Source organism: Chionomys nivalis, chromosome 15 (assembly GCF_950005125.1).
Source record: "Chionomys nivalis chromosome 15, mChiNiv1.1, whole genome shotgun sequence".
Lineage (NCBI taxonomy): Eukaryota > Metazoa > Chordata > Mammalia > Rodentia > Cricetidae > Chionomys > Chionomys nivalis.
Window position 1 is genome coordinate 30,189,771 of NC_080100.1, and position 22,429 is coordinate 30,212,199.

General features: G+C 43.3%; 1 protein-coding gene across 1 annotated transcript in view; it reads left to right on the plus strand.

Annotated features, from left to right (window-relative positions):
* Positions 1-1,743: 1,743 nt before the first annotated feature.
* The window catches only part of Parp8 (poly(ADP-ribose) polymerase family member 8), a 161,843-nt gene continuing 141,157 nt past the window's right edge, over positions 1,744-22,429 (plus strand). Inside the window, exons 1-3 of the mRNA XM_057789661.1 lie at positions 1,744-2,106; positions 2,194-2,295; positions 3,210-3,264. Of these exons, the coding sequence (XP_057645644.1) occupies positions 2,004-2,106; positions 2,194-2,295; positions 3,210-3,264 (260 nt within the window). The 5' untranslated portion in view covers positions 1,744-2,003. The remainder of the gene's footprint in view (positions 2,107-2,193; positions 2,296-3,209; positions 3,265-22,429) is intronic.

A 22,429-nucleotide genomic window follows, 5' to 3' on the forward strand; every position in this document is an offset into this window, starting at 1 on the left:
TGGTAAACTCTAGGTGACCTTGAAGGCTTCTCTACCCCTACCAGGTGGAGACTTTCCCTAGTAATCCATCAGAAGGCCCATGATTGGTGTCAACACGGTCCTTGGTGAGGAACTACCAGGATCGGTTCAAACACTATCCCCACACCCCTTTTCTGGCTCTATAAACAGGTTTGGCTCATTTTAGCCGAGAAGACAAGCCCCTCTGAGCCCCTCCCCCACCCTCATTGCATCATCAACCTTTAGAGAAGTCTTCTCAAGCAAGGTAGTGCGTAAAATTGAAGGCCTTGTTTGGTCTCTGGAAGAATTTCTGAGTATTGTCAAGCCTCAAGGGATGCAAATTGGAGCAATCATAGGCCTGGGGCTCATATCACTTATCAGGGCAGGGCTAAGGATACTGGTGTTCAAGGCCTGTAGGAGAACTTTACACTGGAAAGCCCCCCCCCCACCTAATTGCTGCAGGACGCTGTTTTCTGCTGTCACCCACGACTGTCAGCAACTGATTATTACAAAAAAGGTCAAGTCTGAGACTACAGGTGCTCAAAGGCTGGAGATGGGCTAGCCTCCAACCTGAGTGTCAAGAGCAGTGAGCTGCTGGATTCTACAGGGTTTGAGATGATAATACTCCTCTGGGTTTGTCTGTTCAGCCCCTAGGCCTGGGGCACTTAGCCAGGCTCGCCAGCACAGGAAGAACCTCTCGCCTACTCACTATTCCTATCTGGAAGATGAAAAGGCCCCGGACCAGCTAGCTGATTGATAATGCCTCCTTTATTCCAGACACTGCTTGGTTTTGGAATGCAAAACAAAATGAGCCTGGTTTGCCAAGGGAAAGTTCCCAGAGAAAATGCTAAAGTACTTGGTGGAACCCCGTCCACACTAAGTATGGTAATAAGGGTGGGTCAGCTACTATAAGCTTGAGACAGTGCAGGAGCGAGGACCTCAGCAGTATCCCTTTTCTGCTAAGGATAACAGGGCTGGAGAAGCTTTTCCCTTGAGCAATCCGCAGAAGGGTGGCTTTTGAATAGGTCCCAAGCCAGCCCCCTCTTCTAGGGAGACCCTGGCACATTCCAGCTGCTCCTGTCAATTTCTTACTAACAGCGTAGAGGGAAGAACTGGGGAGTCTTTGGAGTCTCACAGAAAGGGTTTCATTTTCTAAAGAGCTCCTCAAAGTGGCTGAACTTCAACCTGGGAGAAAACAAAACAAAACAGAACAAAACCAACTAACCAATAACAACAACAAAACCCCATCACTACCACTACCAAAAACTGAAGGCATTAAGGAAATAGGGGAGTGATTCTGGAGTAATCTCTAGGCTTTCCCTTTTCTTGACTGATGTGACTACAAGGAAAGATTTGTTCACTTTATTTATTTTTAATTCGTGAAGATTTTTTTTTTCCTCCTTTCTCCCTCCCAGCCACTCCGGCTTGGGTTTCCATATGACTCATAATTCCTTCTGAAAGTGGAGTCGAATTCATAAAAGTGGTGGAAGGGGGGGTGCGGGAGAGGCTGGGAGCCCCAGGGAGTCTTCACTACCTACACTGTCACTCAGCTCCCGGCGCGAGTGGCGGTCGGGGGTGGGGAAATCCAGACTGCGCGAATGGCGAATACTATTAAAGCCCCAGCAGCGCGCAGCCGGGCTCGGTGACCCGCGGCCGGTGCGGGAGGGTCTGCGGCGGGCGGGCGGCGCTGCAGCAGCCTGGGCACGGCCGCCGCCCGCGGGCGCGAGTGTGCGCGGGTGTGGGAAGGCCGGCGTGCGGGCCGCGAGGGGTGTGCGCGCGTGAGTCGGAGCGGGGCTCGCCCCTCGCCGGCGCCCGCAGCTCCAAGGCTGCCGACCGCTCTCCCGCGGTCCCCGGCCCCCTTCGGGCCCCTCGGCTCTCCACGGCCGTCAGGCCGGGCGGGGGAGGGAGAAAGTGAGACTCGGTGTCATCACCATCCATTGTCAGAAGGGGAGGAAATTGGAATCCAGCAGCGGCGAGCAGCAGCAGCTGGGCGGTCACATCTGGGAATGCAAAGCCGACCTCCTCCTCCTCCTCCTCCTCCACCTCCTCCTCTCTCACCCGGGATCACTTCCGAAACCACTTCGCCTTCAGCCCCTGCCTCGGCCAGAGGTTTCATTTTTAACTGAATATTTACGAAAGCTGGAAGCGTGAGAGGGGGGTGGGGTGGGGTGGAAATAGCGGCTGCTTCTTTTCCAGGGATTTATTTAATGGGGATGTGTTCAAGGCAAGAGAGAATTCAGAAGGATATCGACATCGTGATCCAGAAGTCCAGAGCCGAGAAAGACTGCCTGTTTGCAGGTGAGTTCTTGCCTCCCGGATCCTGGGACCCGGAGCCAGCCTTCCCTCCGGCCACCCCTCTGCCCAGGTTTTTGACCGCCACGCGTGCAGCTTGGGGTGTGTGTCGGGGGGGAGTGTGGGGCTGCAAGTCCCCGTTCCGGGTGCATTTGGAAACAGCTGCAGCGGCGTGAGCTGGAGCCCCAAGGGGGAGGGGGCCACGCGCCCCCTCTCCCCCGCCCCCCAGCTTTGACAGGCCAGGGCAGCCTCGGGCTCCGGGGTCAGCAGAACCCGCGCGGTCGGAGCGCAGGGGCCGGGCGCTGGATTCCAGCCACCGGCGCTGCCCAGAGCATCCTCCCGGCTCCGGCAGCCGCGGCCGAGCAGGCGGGTTTGCGCCAGCGGCCGAACGGCGGCGGCCGGGAGGGGACCGACTGCGCTGCGCTGCGCTGCTCCGCTCGGCGCCACCGAGGCCCCGGGAGAAGGCAGCGCTGGGCCGAGCTCCCGCCCCCTTGTTTGCACCCGCTCCTCGGCGAGCGCACACACACCGCGCCGGGGACCGAATGGCTTCCCGGGGCTCCCGAGCTACGCAGGCCCAGCCTGGGGGTCCCTTCGCGTCCATCTTTGCTCCCCCGAGGCCGAAAGCAGTTCGGGCTTCGCAGCCCGAAGCCTGGCTGGGGCTGCTTCCGGCCGCCTGGCTGGGAAATTCCCGCCGTTGCCATGGCACCCGGCACTTGTTGCGGGGGGCAGACTCCCGCTGCACCCCGCGGGGTGCTCGGCATCCCCTCCCGCACCGTAGCCGTGCCCACCCCTCATTCTCTAGCCCTCTATTCCCTCCTAATCGGGCCTCCTTGACTCAGATGAAGTAGCAGGTTCAAGACAGAATTGGGGTTAAAAACAACCCACCCGGGGTGGCTTTTTAACAGGACTTTTCGTTTCAGATTTCAGATACTCAGACTCCACCTTTACTTTCACCTACGTTGGAGGCCCCAAAAGGTATTTATGTGTATAGAGTTGCTTCATTTCCTGTTCACACGCTTGTGTTTCCTTTGTTCAGAGCGTGTTCCGTGTTTGGGTATTTTGCTTGTTTGTTTAATTCTTGGGGCTGCTCTCTGGTTGCATTCCTGCACTGATGTCTCCCGATTTTATTATAGCAGGAGGAAAATGAGTATGTTTGAAGGTTTTTCTTTTTTCTTTTTTTCTCTAAAGCTACGCTACGGGCAATGAGCAGAACTCTAATGCTAAGAAACTGTTTTGCTCCAGTAGTAGATTGCTCCTTACGCTTTCTGGATTTGACACAGGCGAACCGGTGCAAAATTGGAGTATTGAGCTTGGAGCGGAATACGAGAAAGACATAAAATAGTTTGATCCCCAGTGGTGATTTTTTTTTTTTTCTGATGAGTTAGGGCTGTATTGTTTCCATTTTCCTGAAGGTTGACATAAGCGATAAGCGTGCGGTCTGCTAGCTCTCCATGCCTGTGTGTGTGTGTGTGTGTGTGTGTGTGTGTGTTTCTCACCCCCAAGGAATGGGTATTTGGGTTTTCACATTATCGTAGGAAAGCTTTTGGAGAGTTTTATGTAGTTGGAATGGATGACGTTTTCTTCTGAGGAAGAATGAGAAATGCATATTTGAGTAGTAAATTGTCAAGGCTTTGATGCCGCCCTAATCCAGTTTTATACTGAGGAAGTAGAATTAACATCAAAAGTTTCTATAAAAACACACTTTTTCGTGGTTAGGGTTTTCTTTCTTTATCCTTTTAGGGACAACTGATTTAAAAGAGCTTTGGGCATTGTCAGGCACTTAGTCTATGGAGACTCTTTAGCCTAGCCCAGTTGTTAGGAGTCGACATTCAAAATAGCTTGACTACATTCCAAAATATCTCTTAACTAATGGAAACATTTATGAATGTAGAAATTGCAAGGAAGCTGTCATCTGTAAATATTTTCAAAAGCTTGATTGATTTAATGTGTACCTTTAAAATACTTAGAACTTATATCATATCCTAAATAAAATCTTAGTTGGTATGGCTATGCCGGACCCAAATACAGTCCACCCTAAGTCCCAGGATTGGCATAACATTGATTGACTAGTTGAGAATGTATCAGTGAATTATCAAGCTTTATTGTCTTTGGGGGAGGGACTAAATTACATTATTTCTTAATTTTTGAGAGTACCATCATTTTTGTAATTATGGATCAAATTAAATTAGAGGATGTTTGATTAAATTAACGCTGCTCCTACATTTAATATCCAGAGGACATGCGTATATGAATATCATCCCTCTTTAGTGGAGTGTGGGGACAGGCATACCCTAAGTGGGCCTTTCTTTGAGGAAGTGTGTGTGTGTGTGTGTGTGTGTGTGTGTGTGTTTGTGCTCGCACGTGTTTCTTGTGTAACCCAGGCTGGCCTAGAACTCAAGATAGTCCTCCTGCCTCAGCCTCCCAGGTGCTCTGATTTATGCTAAGACACTTGTGGTCCCAGTGTCTGCACAAGAGAGGCACTCTGTGACTTTAATCTCCTACATTTGCTACATGTTGCAGTTAAGATTATCAGCAATTACTGCGCTAGGGTTCAGTAGCGCGAGGTGGAGAAGCTATGAAGGTCCCCAGAATCAAGTCTAAGGTGTTGGGATGAGTAATTAACTAATCACGATAACATCAGTTTTCATTGTAGAAACAAGTACGACTGCTCTTGAAGTAAGAAATATTTCCATTCCTATGTCATTCTATTAAGAAGTAATGTTTTTCCTTTGTGCCTATTTAAATAGCTGGGGCTTGTGCGTAGAATGTGGAAAGAAGAAAAAATAGAGCTTTATGATTGCTTTGCTATCTCGAGGCTTCTTCTTTCAGTGCAACAAATATAAAGTTGCTTAACACAGGACCGTAGGAAATTCCTTATGTTTGTACTCAAGGGCAGATTTTTACTTTTTAAAAAATTAAAATTATATTTCTTTCCTTAGCCATATTAGAAGCCCACAGTTATCCACTCCCCAGCCTGAAATATCCATCAGGTGTTGAAAATGAAAATAAAATCCTGCTGGATCTTGAGTTATTTTTGTATTTTTAGAATTGTTTTTGAGACAGTCTCACTGTAACTCAGGCTGCCCTGGGACTCACTATATTGACCACTCTGGCTTTGGACTGGTGTTCGTCCTGCCTCTGCCTCCTGTGTGCTGGAGTTAATAGATACGATCAACTACACCAGTTCTGTCTTGATTTAATGTGCGTACCAACTTATAGCATTGGATTTATGTGGTCATTGCAAATAAATTACATTCACCACTGAAGGAAGTCTTCTACAGAGAACAGGACATGCTTATTTTGGATAGTTTTCACCTGCTATTTCATTTAAACCATTAGAAATAATTTCCAATCCAAGTTGTAGATAAAATTTAACATACCATTTAATATCTTACACTTTCTAAGAATCTAAGAATGAATTACGTGCTTCAAACATAAATGCCGATCATCCCTGGTTCCATGGAAAGAGGGAATACTGAACTCTCATTTTTGCTTTTTTTTTTTTTTAACTTTAGTGTTTCTGTAGATAAGAGGAAATGCAAAAAGGTGATTTGATTGCTAGGCCTGAAGTAGCAGCCTTGTCGCCTTTCATTAAATGGTCCTCGTATGGCCAAAGCACTTGTTAATATTAGGTGTCCTGCCCTGGTGGAGTCCAGGTGAGGAGTGAGGAGGAAGAAATGGCTTACAGGTCTGCCTGGTGGGTGAGTGTATGGGGATTTTCTGCTGCTCGCTTTGGGATGTGCTGAGAGTCAGAGATGGTTCGTTTAGTGTGGCCTTGCTTACTCGGTTAACTGAGGGGCCATGGTGTGAACCTCTGTGTTGTCACACTCCTGGCCATGCCCTGCTTCCTGTCCATAGGCCCCGTGACCTTCCTGAGAATGCAGACAGGTTCACACAAGCACAGCAGAGCTTCACAGACACTTGCGATGTTCAATGTCCGCTGGTTGGGAAAAGGTGTTAACTATCATGAGCATTGGTTTTCCTGTCTTCCACTCCTGTTTGACTTTGGTGATATATAACACTGCTTAACTCACTCAACCTAGTGGCGGTCCTTAAAACACTTCCTGTTCCCACCCCTCAATTCCAGTGCTGCTTGGGGTTTGACGATTGCTAATAGGCCTCAATTGTCCCCAAGTTAGACCTCATGAAAAAAAAATCATTTTTTTTTCTCTTACACTTTGTCATGCTTGTGGCCTCCTGGCATTTCCCTTTTCCTATATGAATGAACAGAACATTCCTAAAAACCTCAGAGGATTGGGGCTCAGATTTTGCTTCTTGCCTGTGGTCAGACATGGAATTAGTGCCAGAAGAAAAAGAAGGGATGAAATGTGTGGTACCAGATAACAAGGAGATTGGTAGGCCGACTACGTTCTGGAGCCAGACGTTATTAAAGTTTAGGCCAGAACCAAGAACCCAGTTGTCCCGATTGCAGATTGCTTTCTGATTCTCTGAACTTTTTAACCATGAAAGATTATGAAACTAAAACAGATTTTAAAAACCTAAGAATCACAGTTTTGATTGTTGTAAGTTTTGAATGGGTGGAAAAATGGCTAAACTGGTAAAGGCACCTGCCACTAGCCTCATGACCGGAGTTCAGTCCCTGGTGTTCATACAGCCTAAGGAAAGAACCAGTTTCCCCGAAAGTGTCCTCTGGTCCCTCTGCGCCTGTGCAGGTGTGTGGGTGTACACATACACTTGTGTGTGTTTACAGGTGCAGGCAAAATAAGTTAAAAATATTTTGAAACTAGACATGCCAAAAGGAAGAAAAATTAAATACACCACAGAATTCATCTAAGACCTATTAACGTGTTATTTTATGCTTTTGGAATTTTTGTGTTTTTATACATATAAAATGGACACCTCCAAAGATTGGATTATGTTTTTCTAGAGGTCACGTTTCTGTGTGTGGCCAGAGGGACTGAACCCAGCGCCCTACCACTCGTCTGCATGCCTCACCTTTGTTTTACTCTGTCTCTCCAGATGGTGTCTCACAACCCAGGCTAGACTTGAACCCACTCTAATAGCCCCGACTAGTCTTGCCCTTGTGATATTCCTGCCTCAATTTCCAGAGGAGCTGACGTGAGAACCTCGAGTCACTGGTGCTGGCTAAAAGTCACCTTTTACAACACAGCCTTAATTCTTTTCCTTCTGAAAGGACATGAGGATAATAATGTGCTCGTTCAATGGAGAGATTCCCTGTCAAAAAACACGATTGCATCTTAATATTTAATATTAACTATAATATTTAAGCTGAGTATCCCAAATACCTAAACTATCAACACCTGGGCATCTGAGGCAGAAGAATTAAGAATTTCAGGCCAGTCTGGCCTATGTATCGAAACCCTGCTTTTAAAAAGAATCCTAGTATTTATATTATGAATCTGAAGTGCAACATTCGACAGAAGTTGTGCGCATGCCTGCCCATGTACTTCCTCAGTTTATGGGTAACCCTCTTTCATGACATCCCGGGTGGACTGACATCTTTGGAGCATACTTCCTTATCCAGGGAAATGCTTTGGCGCATTGGGTCATAGGAGTAGTACTCCTGTCTCAGAATGTTCTGCCTGGACCTTTCTGCCTATACTCTGCCCTCTATCTTTTACCATGGAATCAATGCCTGGGCACTACTCATTGTTGAGATGCTTGCTAAGACAACATTCTCATCTCAGAAATCTTTTCCCGGAACACTTTCCTGCAGGACTCTGCTAGATGTTCCCGAAGCCGTGTCAGAATACATAGATGCTTCCCTACACAAGAAGGGGTGATGTCTTCATCCATCCACAGGAAGATGTTGTAACAGTGGGTTGATATGCATTGGTGATGCCTAACCTACCCAACACCCTGTTTTAGCAACACAGTACACTGCCAAGTTTGGGTTTCCCCTCGTAATGGATGGGCTGACTGGAAACTGCCGAGTATCACAGGAGTGTATCTGGTATCTTAGGGCTAATCTGGGAAAAGACAAAAATTCAAAAATTGAAGGAAGTTTGCTGCTGTGTGCATATTGCTTTTGCATTATTATAAAGTGGAAAGTTTCGGGTGAAGCTATTTTCATTTGAGACTGTCTGTTTTGAAACTAATTGCTTGTTTACATCTCTCTGTAAGCATTTTAGAGAAGGAACCTTGTCCTCTCACTGTGGTTTCCCTCATCCCCCAAGCACTGAATACTATTCTTTCTCTATAAGGAGATGCTTTGTGAATTATGAGATGAATGCTAAGAAATTTGGCAGACCAGAAGGAATTTTCTAATTTAAATGACCAAATACGGCAACACTTGGGCACCTGAGAGAGCCCCCACTCTGGTGCTGCCGCTTGCAACAGAATTTTATATGAATCCAGAGTGTCGAAAGTTGCCTGGCCGAGTTACAATTCTTGCTTTCTGTCTCTAGATTCAAATTGCATTTAGGGGGTAGACAGACACATAATGCCGTTGTTTAAGATAGCACCACGGTTATTTGACAGAACATAGATTCCAACTCTTCACTATAGAAATAACCTCTTTAACATACATAGATCTAATCTACATGGGTAGTAGAAAAAGACAAGATCTCCTGAGTAAATTGGGAGCATGGAGACCTTGGGAGAGAGTTGAAGGGGAGGGGAGAGGCAAGGAGGGGAGCAGAGAAAATGTAGAACTCAATAAAAATCAATAAAAAAGCAAACACTATTAAAAAACAACAAAAAAGAAATAACCTATTTAATATAGAAAACTAGCATATTTCCTTTGTTAGTGGGGGCTTGCTTACCATAATTTAATGTTAGATTAGTTACTATCCAAAAGACTGGCTTAAAAGCGTCTTGCTAAAAGGCTGCCTCAGATGCTGGAGTGAGTGGGGATGGGAGTGTGAGGGAAGCTAAGAAGTGAGTGGGGACCTGGTGATTCCTGCTCCACTGGGGATTGAACCTAGGGCCTTATGCTTGCTAAGCAATGCTCTACCATTGAGCTATAGCTCTTAAATCTCTAGCTGCTCATCTGGGCATGGTGATGCTCCTTTGTAATCCTAGCTCTTGGGAAGCAGAGGCAGGGATGTTTCTGCACGGGTGGGGCAGTTACATAGTGAACTCCGACTAAGAAAAGACAGCGCTAGCACCCCCTCCCCTTCCTTCCCTCCCCTCCGGCGGCTCCGTCTTGTGTACTTGTTTCCAAAAGAGTTCATTATTAAATGGAATTTCACGCCGCTGACTTAAAGGAACCTGCGGTTTAACATGAATGAGACTTTATTGGAGCGTCTATAGTCAAGATATTTAACCTTTGTTTTGTGGATTAAGGTAATGCTATTCATGATGCTTATTTTGCCTAACCCAGTCTTGGTGGAACTCCTGCCCTCCCTTCTCGTGTTTACCCTAAAGGAAAGTAGGCATTTTGTTGGGTACTTTACGTTTTACAGCTGAAGGAATTGGGTGTAGGGTAATTTAAAGTAGGTTAGCGTTTGCACAAGACAGTAGGGGTATAGTTCAGTACAAGTCAATGTTTACGAGATGTTTAAGGACATTGGTTCAATTGGCGGGACCAGAGTGGTTAGGAATATTTGTGGAAAGGGAGGGATTGCTGAAGGGATGTTTTCCAGGGTCAGTACTGAAAAAAATCTGCTGGTTGAGAAGAGAGGTGCCAGGGCCCACTGCAAAGCATAATAGTTGGAAAATTATGCACCATGGCTCTGGAATCCTTAGGCAAATATTTGGCTAATCCTTTTAAATTCCCCATCATACTCTGCAGCATAAAAAAATCTAAGTAAAATTCCCTCAATTTTGAAAATATTTTGTAATTCTGTACCGGGGTTTCCTTTTCTGTAGCTTGTGTATTAAAAGGTGAATATTGCTGTCAGATAATGGCCACCGATTTAGTCAGTTTATTTTAGGCAAGTATTGATATGGGGTATTTTTTATTTCATTTCTGAAATACCATTTTCGTGTACCTCGGTGAACAACAGTAAGAAATACGATAATAATGATACTTATTTTAGTACTTGAGACAAGGTCTCACTTAAAGGCACAGTCTAGGCCCTTAACTAGAAATCTCCCTGGCTTAGCCCCCCAAGAGTCTGGATTAGAGGTGCACGTCACCCCAGTCACCCAAAATTATATTTTTAGAAATCTATTTTTGTACGTGTGTGTGCAACGTGTGTTATGTCCGAGTTCTGTGGGAAAGTGCTTGTACTCTAGGGTACCTGTGTGGATGTCAGAGGACAATCTCGGGTGTTGGCTCTCAGGCTTTCATCTTGTGTGAAACACGTCTCCTTGCTGCTTGTCCGTGTGTATGCTGGGATGGCCTGGAGCTACCAGGGGCTTCTCCTTTCTCTACCTTCCACGTCCCCAAAGGAGTACTGGGATTACAAGCATGTGACACCACATTTGGTTTTCACTGGGTTCCAGTGATCTGCGGCCAGGCCAGCAGGCTCTACCAGTGCCCTGTGTCCCGGCCACGGAATGTATTAATGTCTTTTTGTCAAGATCCTTTATCCCTACTTTTTATCTTTTTTGTACGTGCTATAATTGGGGTTTCCTCTTACACTTACCTTCGTGGATGCTCGATGCTGCTGCCCCCTGAGCCCTTGCCATCTTCACTCAGTTCAGCATGTCAAAACAAACCATTTCCTCTTCAGAACAAGCTTTTTCCTCTGGCCTTTTCCTGAACAAAATCCTATCTGAGCCAGGAACAGGAGTCATAGTCTCCGACTTCACACTGCCAAACATGCCAGACATCCATGAAGTCCCACCCACCTCTACTTAGGAGTTGCCTTTGGCACCAACATCTCCACTTTCCATTGACCCATTGACCTCAATTTAGACCACTAGCACTTGAATAGAGTGGACTTTAAGAATCGTGATTATCGTATTCTAACCCATTCAGTTTCTTTACCAATTGATTTAAGTTAATTTTTATTTGTTGATTTATTTACTTATTTATTATTCTTTTTTAAAGATAGAATATTGCTATGAAACTCTGGCTTGGAGCTTGCTATATATATAACACAGGCTAGTGTGGAATTTGGTGCCATTTTTCTGTTTCTTTAGGGCACTAGAATTACAGGCATGCATTACTATACCCAGCTTTCTTAAATGTTTCCATAAGCATAAATTTGATCATCCATGTCTGTTCAGCAGCTCTCAAATGTGACCATAGGTTCCCCCATCCCACGCCACCAACCTTAAATTCCTGGTTTGGCCTTCAAGAACTGCTTTCCTTATTATATCCCGCCCTATTTGGAATGTCTCAGGCTTCAACACACTAACTTTCTCTTGTCTGTTCGCTGACCCCCATCTCTCCACACTGAAGAGCTGTTTGATTAATTCAGCCGACCGCTCTTCAAAGCTTATTGATAGTAAAAAATATTTCACTTGCATAATGTAGTTTGGATATCAAGATTGTGGATTTCAGTTTCATAAAGATGAGTTTGTTTTGATTTCCTTGCCCGGGAGCAGCATGTCCACTCATTCAAACATATGATGCATTCAGAGATGGGTTGAACAGAGTAAGTGTGAGAAGACAGAATAAAATTGGATAGGATAAGCAAGCACATAGATTACCTGTCTCTGTTGCTGCCTATCTGTAACCCTCAGCATGAAAGTCTTAAGAGTGTCTTAGTATTTGCATATTGCATATTGGCGAGACTGAGTTTGGCTGAGCTACTGAAGGCAGGATGACTGAGCCTTACAAGATGGCTCAGTGGCAGAGAGAGCACTTCCTTCCCATGCTGCATCTGACCAACACTGAAGAAATTAACTGCAGGACGACAAATGGTTCCATATCCGGTTTAACAGGGGAGGGGTGGGGCAGCTACTGAAACATCGGGCAGAGCGGTCAGTTCTCTTTGTACAGAATTAGCAGGACTTCACTCAAAGTTTATTTCTCAACACTTTAAAATGTAGGTTGAATGATGAATTTTCAGCCAGCTCTGAAGTGCTGTGCATATTTTGACCACGGTAGTAGAGTGTGCTGGCCCCTGCTGGGTATACTATAGTCCCAGTGTTTAGAAAGCAGAGTCTGAAGGTTGCCAGAATCTTGCCTGGCCTGACTGGAGTGTGTAGCAAATTGAAGGACAGCCTAGCTTGGCTCCATATTGAGACCCTGTCTCAAAAAAACCCAAAGCAACCAACCAAGCGACAACAAACACGAACTTATGTCATTCTCTTATTTTTTTTCAACCGTAGCAACTCTTTTTAAAATCATCTATTAAAATAATTGCATTTGAAATACGGAACCTGAAGCACAGAAATAATATAACTATATTTGCTAGCCTTTCATATTTATGAAAAAATACTGGAAATATAAAAGAAAAACCTGATCAAATATTATTTTGAGGCATATGGCCTCCAAAGACTTAATTATAAGTCAAAACCAGAACAAGTCACAATGGTTCCAGAGAGACTCGTCGATATTTTGTGTAGACACTGTCGTTCTAGTTCCAATTAGTGTGCCTAGATATAGTGAATCTTTGCTAATGTTCCTTTATGCCAGAGTGATATTATTTCCTATATTAAATGAAGGCATTTCCCAAACCATTTTATGAGATATTAGGGCTGTGGCCAGATGTGTCAGGGAAATGCCGGCTTGGTTGTTATTAAACCGTTTTAATGGTTAGAGTCCTAGAAACTTTTATGTAACGGTGCCCATTACATACATCCACGTGGTGAATGAAGTATTCAGGCTTGTTTAGACTTACTTGATTATGGATCTAGACTGTCTCAGGAGAGTTGGTTTATGGAAAACGCTTTGGCAGCCTCTGAATCTTATTCATTGAAATTAGTTTTTGGGTAAACAGCAGGCGGCTGTGCATGGAAATGGCAGATTCCTATTGAACATCGAAGAAATGGTTTTGTAGCATCTTAAACAAGTTTGTTTTATGACAAAGAAAGTATTGATCAAAAGGCATCTGGCTTTTCGTGGATTTTTTTCCGTGGTCCTTTCTCCTCTCCCTAATCGTGCGGAGTTCATTTATGATAAGGGCTCTCTGGTCTTCTTACTTATCAAAGTCCTGAGCTTAGTAGAGATGTCTTTCTTGTGTGATTAGAAGTCAGGCTGAAGGAAGTGTTGGAAGCAGATAATGGTTCTGGAGCAGAAGCGCTCATTATGTTCTTTCAATTCTGTTCTGTGGCTGCAGTAGATGTCTTAGTGGAGCATCCTTTGGAGACATTCATGAGGAGGGAACTCTGGAATTTGTCCAGAGAGTTCTCTTTGATAAATTGCATTGAGGGGAAGAAAAAACAAAGCTGCGAGGGAAAATATCCATTTGGTTAAAATCATTTTCCTCAAGCCAAAAACTGGGAAATTTAGTGAAGGATTTAAAAACCTTTCTCAAGACCTTTCAACACTAATGAAGACGAAAATGATCATCTTTTAAGTTACAGACTGATTGTGTTTTTTGAGACAGGATCTCATTACATAACTCAGGCTGGTCTGGAATTCCTGATGTGTCTATTTTAGCCTCCGATGTGCTGGGAATAAAGTGCACAATGCTTCACGTGCCCCTTTAAAAGGTAGCGTCCATATTTAGCCTCAGGAAGCTCTGTGTCGCTTTGGTTGTACTTAAATGGAGCCCAGAAGCCCTCACTTTCCCGTACACTGTGGTGGGCACAGGGATCCACAGGTATTTTAGATAGTTCTTGATAACAGTCAGTGTCTTCATATAAAAATGCTCCATGGCTTTTATGGTTCAGCGTAACCACAGGCACCTAACCATGACAAATAATTCATTTGTTCTAAGTTTCTTATTTGAATGTGTGAAATTTTAACTGAATGATTTTTTTTACGACAACTCATGAGTCGGCACAAACACACATACACATTCTCTCATGCACAGAAACACTCACACGTGTGCGCGCACGCACACACATACACACACACACACACACACACCTTAGTTTTACTTCCTATTGCTAAAATAAAATACCCTAACAACAAAAAAAAAAAACTCAGGGAAGAAGAGATTATTCTATCTCACAATTCCAGGTTACAGTCTGTAACTGAGGGGAAGTAAGGACAGTAGGAACTTGAAGCAACTCTTGACATCACAGTCAGGTGAAGAGCAAGTAGATGCGTGCATGCTGGTATTCACTTTCTCCTCTCTTACACAGCCCAGACCCAAACCCAGAGAATGATGCCGTCCACAATGAGCAGGTCTTCCCACCTTAAAATAATCAAGACAACTCCTAAAAGACAGACACATCCACACACTTTCCTGGTCTAGATAGTCTCTTGTCAAAATTTTACTCCAGAGTAGTCTAGGTCAGCGGTTCTCAATCTGTGGGTCTTGACCCCTTTGGGGGATGCATGTTAGATATCCTGAATATCAGATATTTATAGTACCATTCATAACAGTAGCCAAATGACAGTTATGGTTGGTGGTCATTGCAACATGAGGAACTGCATTAAAGGGTTGTGGCATTAGGAAGGTTGAGAACCTATGGTCTAGACTATGTTAATAACCAAAATCTAAGGCTAAATTTCATACCTTGTCATTCATTTATCTTAACAGCAGTCTTAAGGTTTTGACTGTCTACCTATGTTTAATGCTAAAATCTGCCAGGTAGATAAAGCTGATATAGTAATCATTTCTCATTAAAATGCATCACAACTGACATGAGAGGAGAAAAAAAAAAAACTTCCACGAAAAAGCAGCTATTATTTTATTACCATAACAATTTGAAATGATTTCTGTAATGAGTGGTCAGATTTATTTTTAGGTAACTGAGTAAAAGTTTGACTAATTCCCTGAGTCAAATTCTTTCTTGTTGGGAGAAAAGCAGCCTAGTGGGGACGGTGAGTTCAGTGTGACTTAACTAGGTGATTTCAGTGAGACTTAACTAGGTGATTTCAGTGAGACTTAACTAGGTGATTTCAGTGTGACTTAACTAGATGATTTCAGTGTGACTTAATTAGGTGATTTCAGTGAGATTGCTATTCTTGGTTGAATTTGGCTCCAGACTGATAGAACTTGGGCCAAGAAACACTTTAAACTTAATTTTTTGAAATTGTACTAGTTTAATTTAAAATGTGCTCCTTGTGTTGACTTCCTATGCCACCAGTTTAACATTTTCTGGACCCTCAGTTCTTTTTGTTTTGTTTTGTTTTGTTTTGTTTTGTTTTGTTTTTTTTCGAGACAGGGTTTCTCTGTGGTTTTGGAGCCTGTCCTGGAACTAGCTCTTGTAGACCAGGCTGGTCTCGAACTCACAGAGATCCGCCTGCCTCTGCCTCCCAAGTACTAGGATTAAAGGCGTGCGCCACCACCGCCCGGCTGGACCCTCAGTTCTTGATAACTAATGCATGCAGCATCCTTTCTAACTGTGGATAGTTTTCAAGGGGTGAACAAAAGACTGAGTTGTGGCAGGAATTCAAAGTCTTCGTGTTTTTCACAAAATGATTTGCAGTTTCTGAGTACATTTTGAATAATGCCACACATTAATTGTATTTTTAATTGATGACTTTTAAAGAGATTTATTTGTGTATGTGTGAGTACCTGCATGCATGTATGTGCACCTTGTATGTGTGTCTGATGCCCAGAGAGGCCAGAAGAGAGTGTTAGATCCCTAGGAACTGAAGTTGCAAGTGGGTATGAGCTGCCATGTGGGTGCTGGGACCTGAACCTGGGTCCTCTACAAGAGCAGCGAGTCCTTATAACTGCCAAACCACCTCTCCAGCCTGAAGGCTTTTTAAAATATTACTATATGGTAAATAGAAATAGAAATTTTAATCAAGTAATTACCATAGAAATTTCAATCAAGTAAATGTAAAATAAATTATTTTTTATGAAATAAAAGTACCTTGGCATAAAACTAAAATGGATAATCTGTGTTAAGTACATGGAGACAAATTGCAATTTTATATTAATAGAAATCCACCACTGGTTATCTTTATATATGATTCTAACCTAAACAATAAGTAATTATTTAGTATTCTAAGAAATACTAGCAACCTTTATAAAAAGTCTATACCCTTCTGTGGGCCACCTACCATGACTAGGAAATATATTAATATGTAAGATGGAGTATCACTGAGTAAGAACAAATGATGTAATAAACCTATGTGTACACAATTTTAATGCATAGCATCAGTGCCTTCATTTAATTGCATGTATTCGTTTCAGAGGGAGAGTCTCATCAGGCAACCCCGGCTTTCCTCAGATTCCTTGTAACCCTCCTACCTTGTTTTATTCAGTGTTGGGATCCAGGTGTTATTCATATGCCTGGTTTATGAATTAATTTTCCTCCCCAAGAGCTTGCTGCATTATGCCTATTTCATGCACTTAGTGAAGAAGAGCATTGTTGGAACCAGGCATGCTCTACAAGTCTGCAATCCTAGCACTTAGGAGGTGGAGGCAGGGAGGGCAGGAGTTCAAAGTCACCCTCAGCTACGTGGCCAATTAAAGGCCAGTCTGGACTACTACACGAGTCCCAGTCCTTCCCTCAAAAACAAATATTCAGAGAAAGAAACAAACATGGTCTTGTTATATATACATTCCAGTTTTATTAGCTTTTCATATTGTAGTTACTGAGATACTCCCATCGTATGTGTGTGTGTGTGTGTGTGTGTGTGTGTGTGTGTGTGTGTGTGTGTGAATACAGGCATATATGTTGGGTTTCAGGGACAGTCTCAGGTTGCTGTTTTCACCTTATGCCTTCACAGCAAGAGTTTTGCCCATGGCTGTCCCCCAGCCTCAGCGCTTGACTTTTAGGGGTAGTTTCTAAGTGGAAAAGGAATCCATGTGGTAAGAAATACACCAGAATGAATCTGACCTGGCGCTTTGCACCTTGAGTCCTGGATAGTGATGAGTTTGAGACCAGCCTGGGCTACCCAGTAAGACTATATCTCAGCAAAACAAGACAGAGTCATCAAACTGGATTTGAGTAAAGAAGTAAAATGTGCTGTGGCACCGATCCAGTCAGCCCTGAACGCTGCTGGCACGGAGCTCTGCCAGGTTTTTCATAAGATCTATGCATTGCTGTGAAAATACAAGCAGGAGTTACTTTTGTAGCCCGCTTAAAGGCATGCAGATACCTTGAGTGTTAGGAATGTCACCACTGGCTGAAATAAAATACCCAGAGAATAAACACATAGACACTTATCTTGCAAACTAACTTTATAGGTAATTTCCCACAGTAAAACAGAAGTAAATTCTACTTCCAGCTTTAAAAACAAAACAAAATAAAAAAGCAGCTGTGTATTATGGCTGCAAGAAGAAATGAATGAGTCATGAATATCTGATCCCATTATACAAAAAATATTTTTCTTTAGTATTTTTAGTAATCATAACTTACTGACCCTTAAAACACAGTAGAGCATTTGCGATATCTCTCTGCCCATATCTTTATTTTCTGGATTAAAATGAATTGAGTTTTACCTTAACTATCTTATCAGTTCCTGAATGTCTACTATCAGCTGACCTGTAAGAAATATACTGTTTAATCATGACCCACTGAGAGCTCACTACGTAGTCCAGGCACCAAGGATCTGAAGGCAGTTTCTGCCTCAGCCTCCCCAGTGTTGAGATTACAAGCCTGGGCTCCCTCTCCCTTTCTGTGTCTGCAGCGGCAGCTTTACTGCAGCCTCGAGCCTTCTCGGATCCTTTATGCTTTTGTGAGGTAAAGGACTAAGTTGAAAAGAAAAAAAAACAAAAAAGAAGTGAAACAAACACAAAAAGCAAGCAACCAACCAACCAAACAAACAGAAAACAAACAAACAACAAAAAAACCCTGAAGCTCCTCTGTGATGGTTAACTGGAAACAATTTCTTACCGTTTCCATGCCTGCTGGTTGAAGACACACAGCCTTTGGGCCCCATCGTCTCCCTTCTCTCCCTCATTCTGTTTTCCCAGTCTGCTGATTGCAGTGTTAATGAACAGCAGGTTGGTAAAATTGTTCCTGAAGTGGTTGATTTTCTTGATGGCTCTAAATCAACAGGATTTGGCTTTGTGAGATTGTTCTAAAATTATTTATTATCTATTATTTGTCTAATGTCATCTATCTATCTGTCTGTCTGTCTGTCTGTCTGTCTGTCTGTCTATCCATCCATCCTTCCATCCTTCCATTCATCCATCACGTGCATGTGTATCTACATCTGCCACAGCAAGTATCTTTTTTTGTTTTTGTTTGTTTTGAGACAGGGTTTCTCTGTGGTTTTGGAGCCTGTCCTGGAACTAGCTCTTGTAGACCAGGCTGGTCTCGAACTCACAGAGATCCGCCTGCCTCTGCCTCCCAAGTGCTGGGATTAAAGGTGTGCGCCACCACCGCCCGGCGCACAGCAAGTGTCTTTAGAAGACAACTTGTGGGAATCAGTTCTCTCCTCCAGGGGTCATCAGGTTTGGAGGCAAATGCCTTTACCTTTGGCTGAACCATCTTGCTGGCCCTTGTGATGCATATATACGAATTTGGTAGCTTCAAACCTTAATTTTTTCCTCCTCTTCCTAATTTATAGTGATGGCTCTGACCTGACAAAGCAGCTAAGTGTCATGCATAGTACCATCTGTCATCTTGGCAGATGGCTGTTCTTAGGTGGCTAGAGTTTGCCATGTGATCAAGGTTATGCCATTGGAAACTCATTTTTCCCAGCCCTGATTACATTATTCGCCTTTATGGCTGTTGGAGAGAGGGTTTTATTTAGTAGCTGAAGCTGCCCTATACCTTATTCAGTGTAGAGCCTAGGGTTATCTTGAGTTCATAACAGTCTTTCGGCCTTAGTGTTCACGGGCTTGGCTACCACTCACCGTCTAGACTTTTCTAGCGTGGAGAAACCTGGACCTACTATAGGACTTGATGAAATACACAGAGGACCTGGGGTTGTATGTGTAGTTTGATGTCACATCCTTCACTTGTAAATTGTTTATCTCATTTGAATATGAATTAAAAGCTCTTCCACCAGGAATAGGAAAGTAACATTTTGCTAAGCTAAATTTTAATGAGCACATCTGGATGTTTTCGTTGTCACTTACCATTTTCAATTTATGTGCTAATACTTTCCCTTCTGGATAGAAGGGACTTGGTGTCTAATGTGATAACGGCTTTATTACTGTAGAAATGAGGTTTGCTTTGCCATTTCTCTTATTTCTCTTGTACGACTGTGTGTGGGTAGGGCACACAAATGTGGCCGTCAGAAGGTGACTCTTGGGAGCTGGTTCTCTACTTTCACCATGGAATTGGAAATCAAACTCAGTTGGTGAGATTCGCAGGACAAGCCTTTCTAAGTTCAGAGCCATCTCTTCAGCCCATTGTTTTAAATAGCATGCATTTTAAGTTATAAAAAGCTTTATAACTTTGTAACCCTTTGATGGGGCTGGGAAGATGGCTCAACTGGTAAATTGCTGAGGAGCTAAGTTCAGATCCCAATAGTCACAGGTACAGGAACACACACCTATAACCCTAGTGCTGGGAGTAAGGGGAGAGGAGTCACAGACAAACTAGTCTCCGGAATTTCTATCAGTGCAGGAGACCCTGCCGCAAAGATAAGGTGGAAGGCCACAGAGATGGTTGGGTTAGGGCCTGTGCCGATCTTGACGACATGAATTGGTTCTCAGAAAACATGTCTGGTGCTTACAGCTGCCTAACTCCAGCGTCAGTAGATCTGATGCCCTCCTCTGCCCTCTGTGGACACTGCACTGACAAACCCCCATCAAATCCCCAATTCAAAAATAAAAATAAGGTGGAAAGCAATTGAAGAAAGACACCCATTGCCACCCTTTTGCTTCCACAGATATGTGCAAGCTATTGTACCCACGTGCCCACACATGCACACTCCCCTAGGACACACGCACACAAAAAATGCCTTTCAAAGCCTGGAGATGTTATGTGCTTGCTGGTATAAAATTAAGCCCAGAGGCTTTATACTATTTAAAATATCAAATTAGGTCATGTAAATGTTTTGTCGGACTTAGAATTTATAAGAAGCTTCCTCACAAAGAGTGAATGATGAGATAGACTTATATTCCACTAATTGTTTAGTGGACCAGAGGTGAACACAGAGGGATAACGTTATTTTGACGTTAGTAAACTGTTTCACTGAGATTTCTTACATCTGAATGGCAGCTTGCTTTTTCCCCCTTCCTGAACGAATATTGGAACATATGGTCTAATAAGTCTGTGTACACTGGGGAGAGCAAGATAGAAGGCTTCAAGTCAGGACTGACCTGGAAAAGCTTTGGTCCCAGTTTTTGTGGATCAGGAGGGGGAAGGGCCGCATGGGCATTCTAGAAGCCCTTGGAAGGTACTGAGAGCAGAGTGGCTGCAAAATGCCGAATCCCTTATGAAGAGCCTGGGGAGTTTCTGTGGTTCATGCAGCAGGGCCTCAGATTAAAGCCTTCCCTCCACACAGGCAATGCCTTACACTGGGTCGTCCTGGATTGAAACACTCATTTACTGCGAGGAAGTCTTTAACCCTTCTCCAACGGTCCATCAATCTCGGAGTACTGTAAATACATTTTCCCTCTGGCTATTTCACAAGGACATTGAGGATTAATTAAATTTAAAAGAAACTAGTGCAGTGAACACCCAGGAGACAGCAGGGCTGTTTATCATTTTCTCATCATTCTTTCCTTATTCATCCAGTTCACAAATAAGTGTTGAGTTCAAATTATAATGAAGGAATGGCACCAGGTGCCCTAACTGCAAATACAAAGATGAAGGCCTAGGATGAACTCTGCTCTCTTTATGTGTTCTTATTTTATTTTAAAGTTTTACAAGTTGTACTTCATTATTATTGGTGCATATATGTGTGTGAGAATGTGGGGGCACGTGTGTGTGGAGGTCAGAGGACAACTTGGATAGTTAGTTCTCTTCTTTTGTCTTCGTGCGTGTTCTAGCTATCTCAAGCTTAAACGGTCAGGTATGGTGGCAATTGCCTTTACCAACTGAGCCACCTTACTGGCCCCTCCTCATTTTGTTTTTAAAACCCCTACGACATGGGTATACAATGTTATAGAATGGCTTGTATCAGCAAGATTTGGTCTTTGATCGACGTCATGGTAACCTGTTTACACTTTGTATATTCATGCTTTCTTTTGAAATTTTAAAGTTCTTTCGTGCCATAAAAATATGCATAGAGTAAATGTATGCTCTTTTTCTTCTGTATTTTGATCAGTGCTGTATGAACCTTTTCTTGCCAAAACAATAAAAAATGCATCTAGTATTATTTTGCATGGCACATTTAGGCTTTAGTTTTTGAGGTAGAATCTTATGTTGCCAAGACTAGCTTTGAATTTGTTGTACAGCTGAGGAATCCCCTAAACTCATCCTTCTGCCTTCATATTCCTAACACTTGGGTTACAGGCCTGTACTGCCAAGCTTGGTCACTATGGTCATAATTTTTTTTAAAGAAAGATTTTATTTTTAATTATTGGCATGCATGTTTACCTGTGTGTGGGCATATATGCATGTGAGCTCCAGTGACCGGATGTCAGAAGGTGTTGGATCCTCTGGAGCTGAAGTTCTAGGCAGTGGAGAGATGCTGTACATGTGTATTGGGAGACAAACTCAGGTCTTCTAAAAGTGTGTGTTCTTAACTGCTGAGGCCTCTCTCCAGCAAATCATAGGCTTTGTGAAAAATCACTAGGACAAATTTGGAGAAAAGGAAGTCTCTAATTCTCTAATTTAGCATTGAAGTAGACATATACTAATCTTCAGACTGCATTAAAACTTGTTAAATATCTAAGGTTTTATTTCAATAAACATAAGCTATTTTAGAAGAATGTATCCTATTTCCCAGGAAGGCATGGGTGACTTTTCAGTTGGTGCTTAGAACTTGACTTATGTTAGTTTAATAGTTTTACTTGTTTATTTGTCTAATTGTTTATTTGGAATACGCTGCTTTTAGTATAGCCCCGCCTGATTTGAACTCCCGGGCTGGACATCCTCTCCCAGCCTCCTGAGGAGCTGGGCTTAGAGGTGTGAGCCATTGCACCTGGCTTCAGCTTTATTAAATGAATATTTGAATGAGTGACTTGGACTACGGGCCTGAAAATGTGAATTTTTCATTTTTGTTAAGCACATGGAGCTAAGTTGATAGGGTATGTCTAAGTCTCCCTTATAGCTTTGAAAAGACATAAAGATACCCTGAATTAAGTATAGGAGGAAGGAGGAGAATTTCTTTCCTTGATTAGTTATCAGTTTGTGCTATTTATTTATTTATTTATTTATTACTGAGACAGGATCTTGC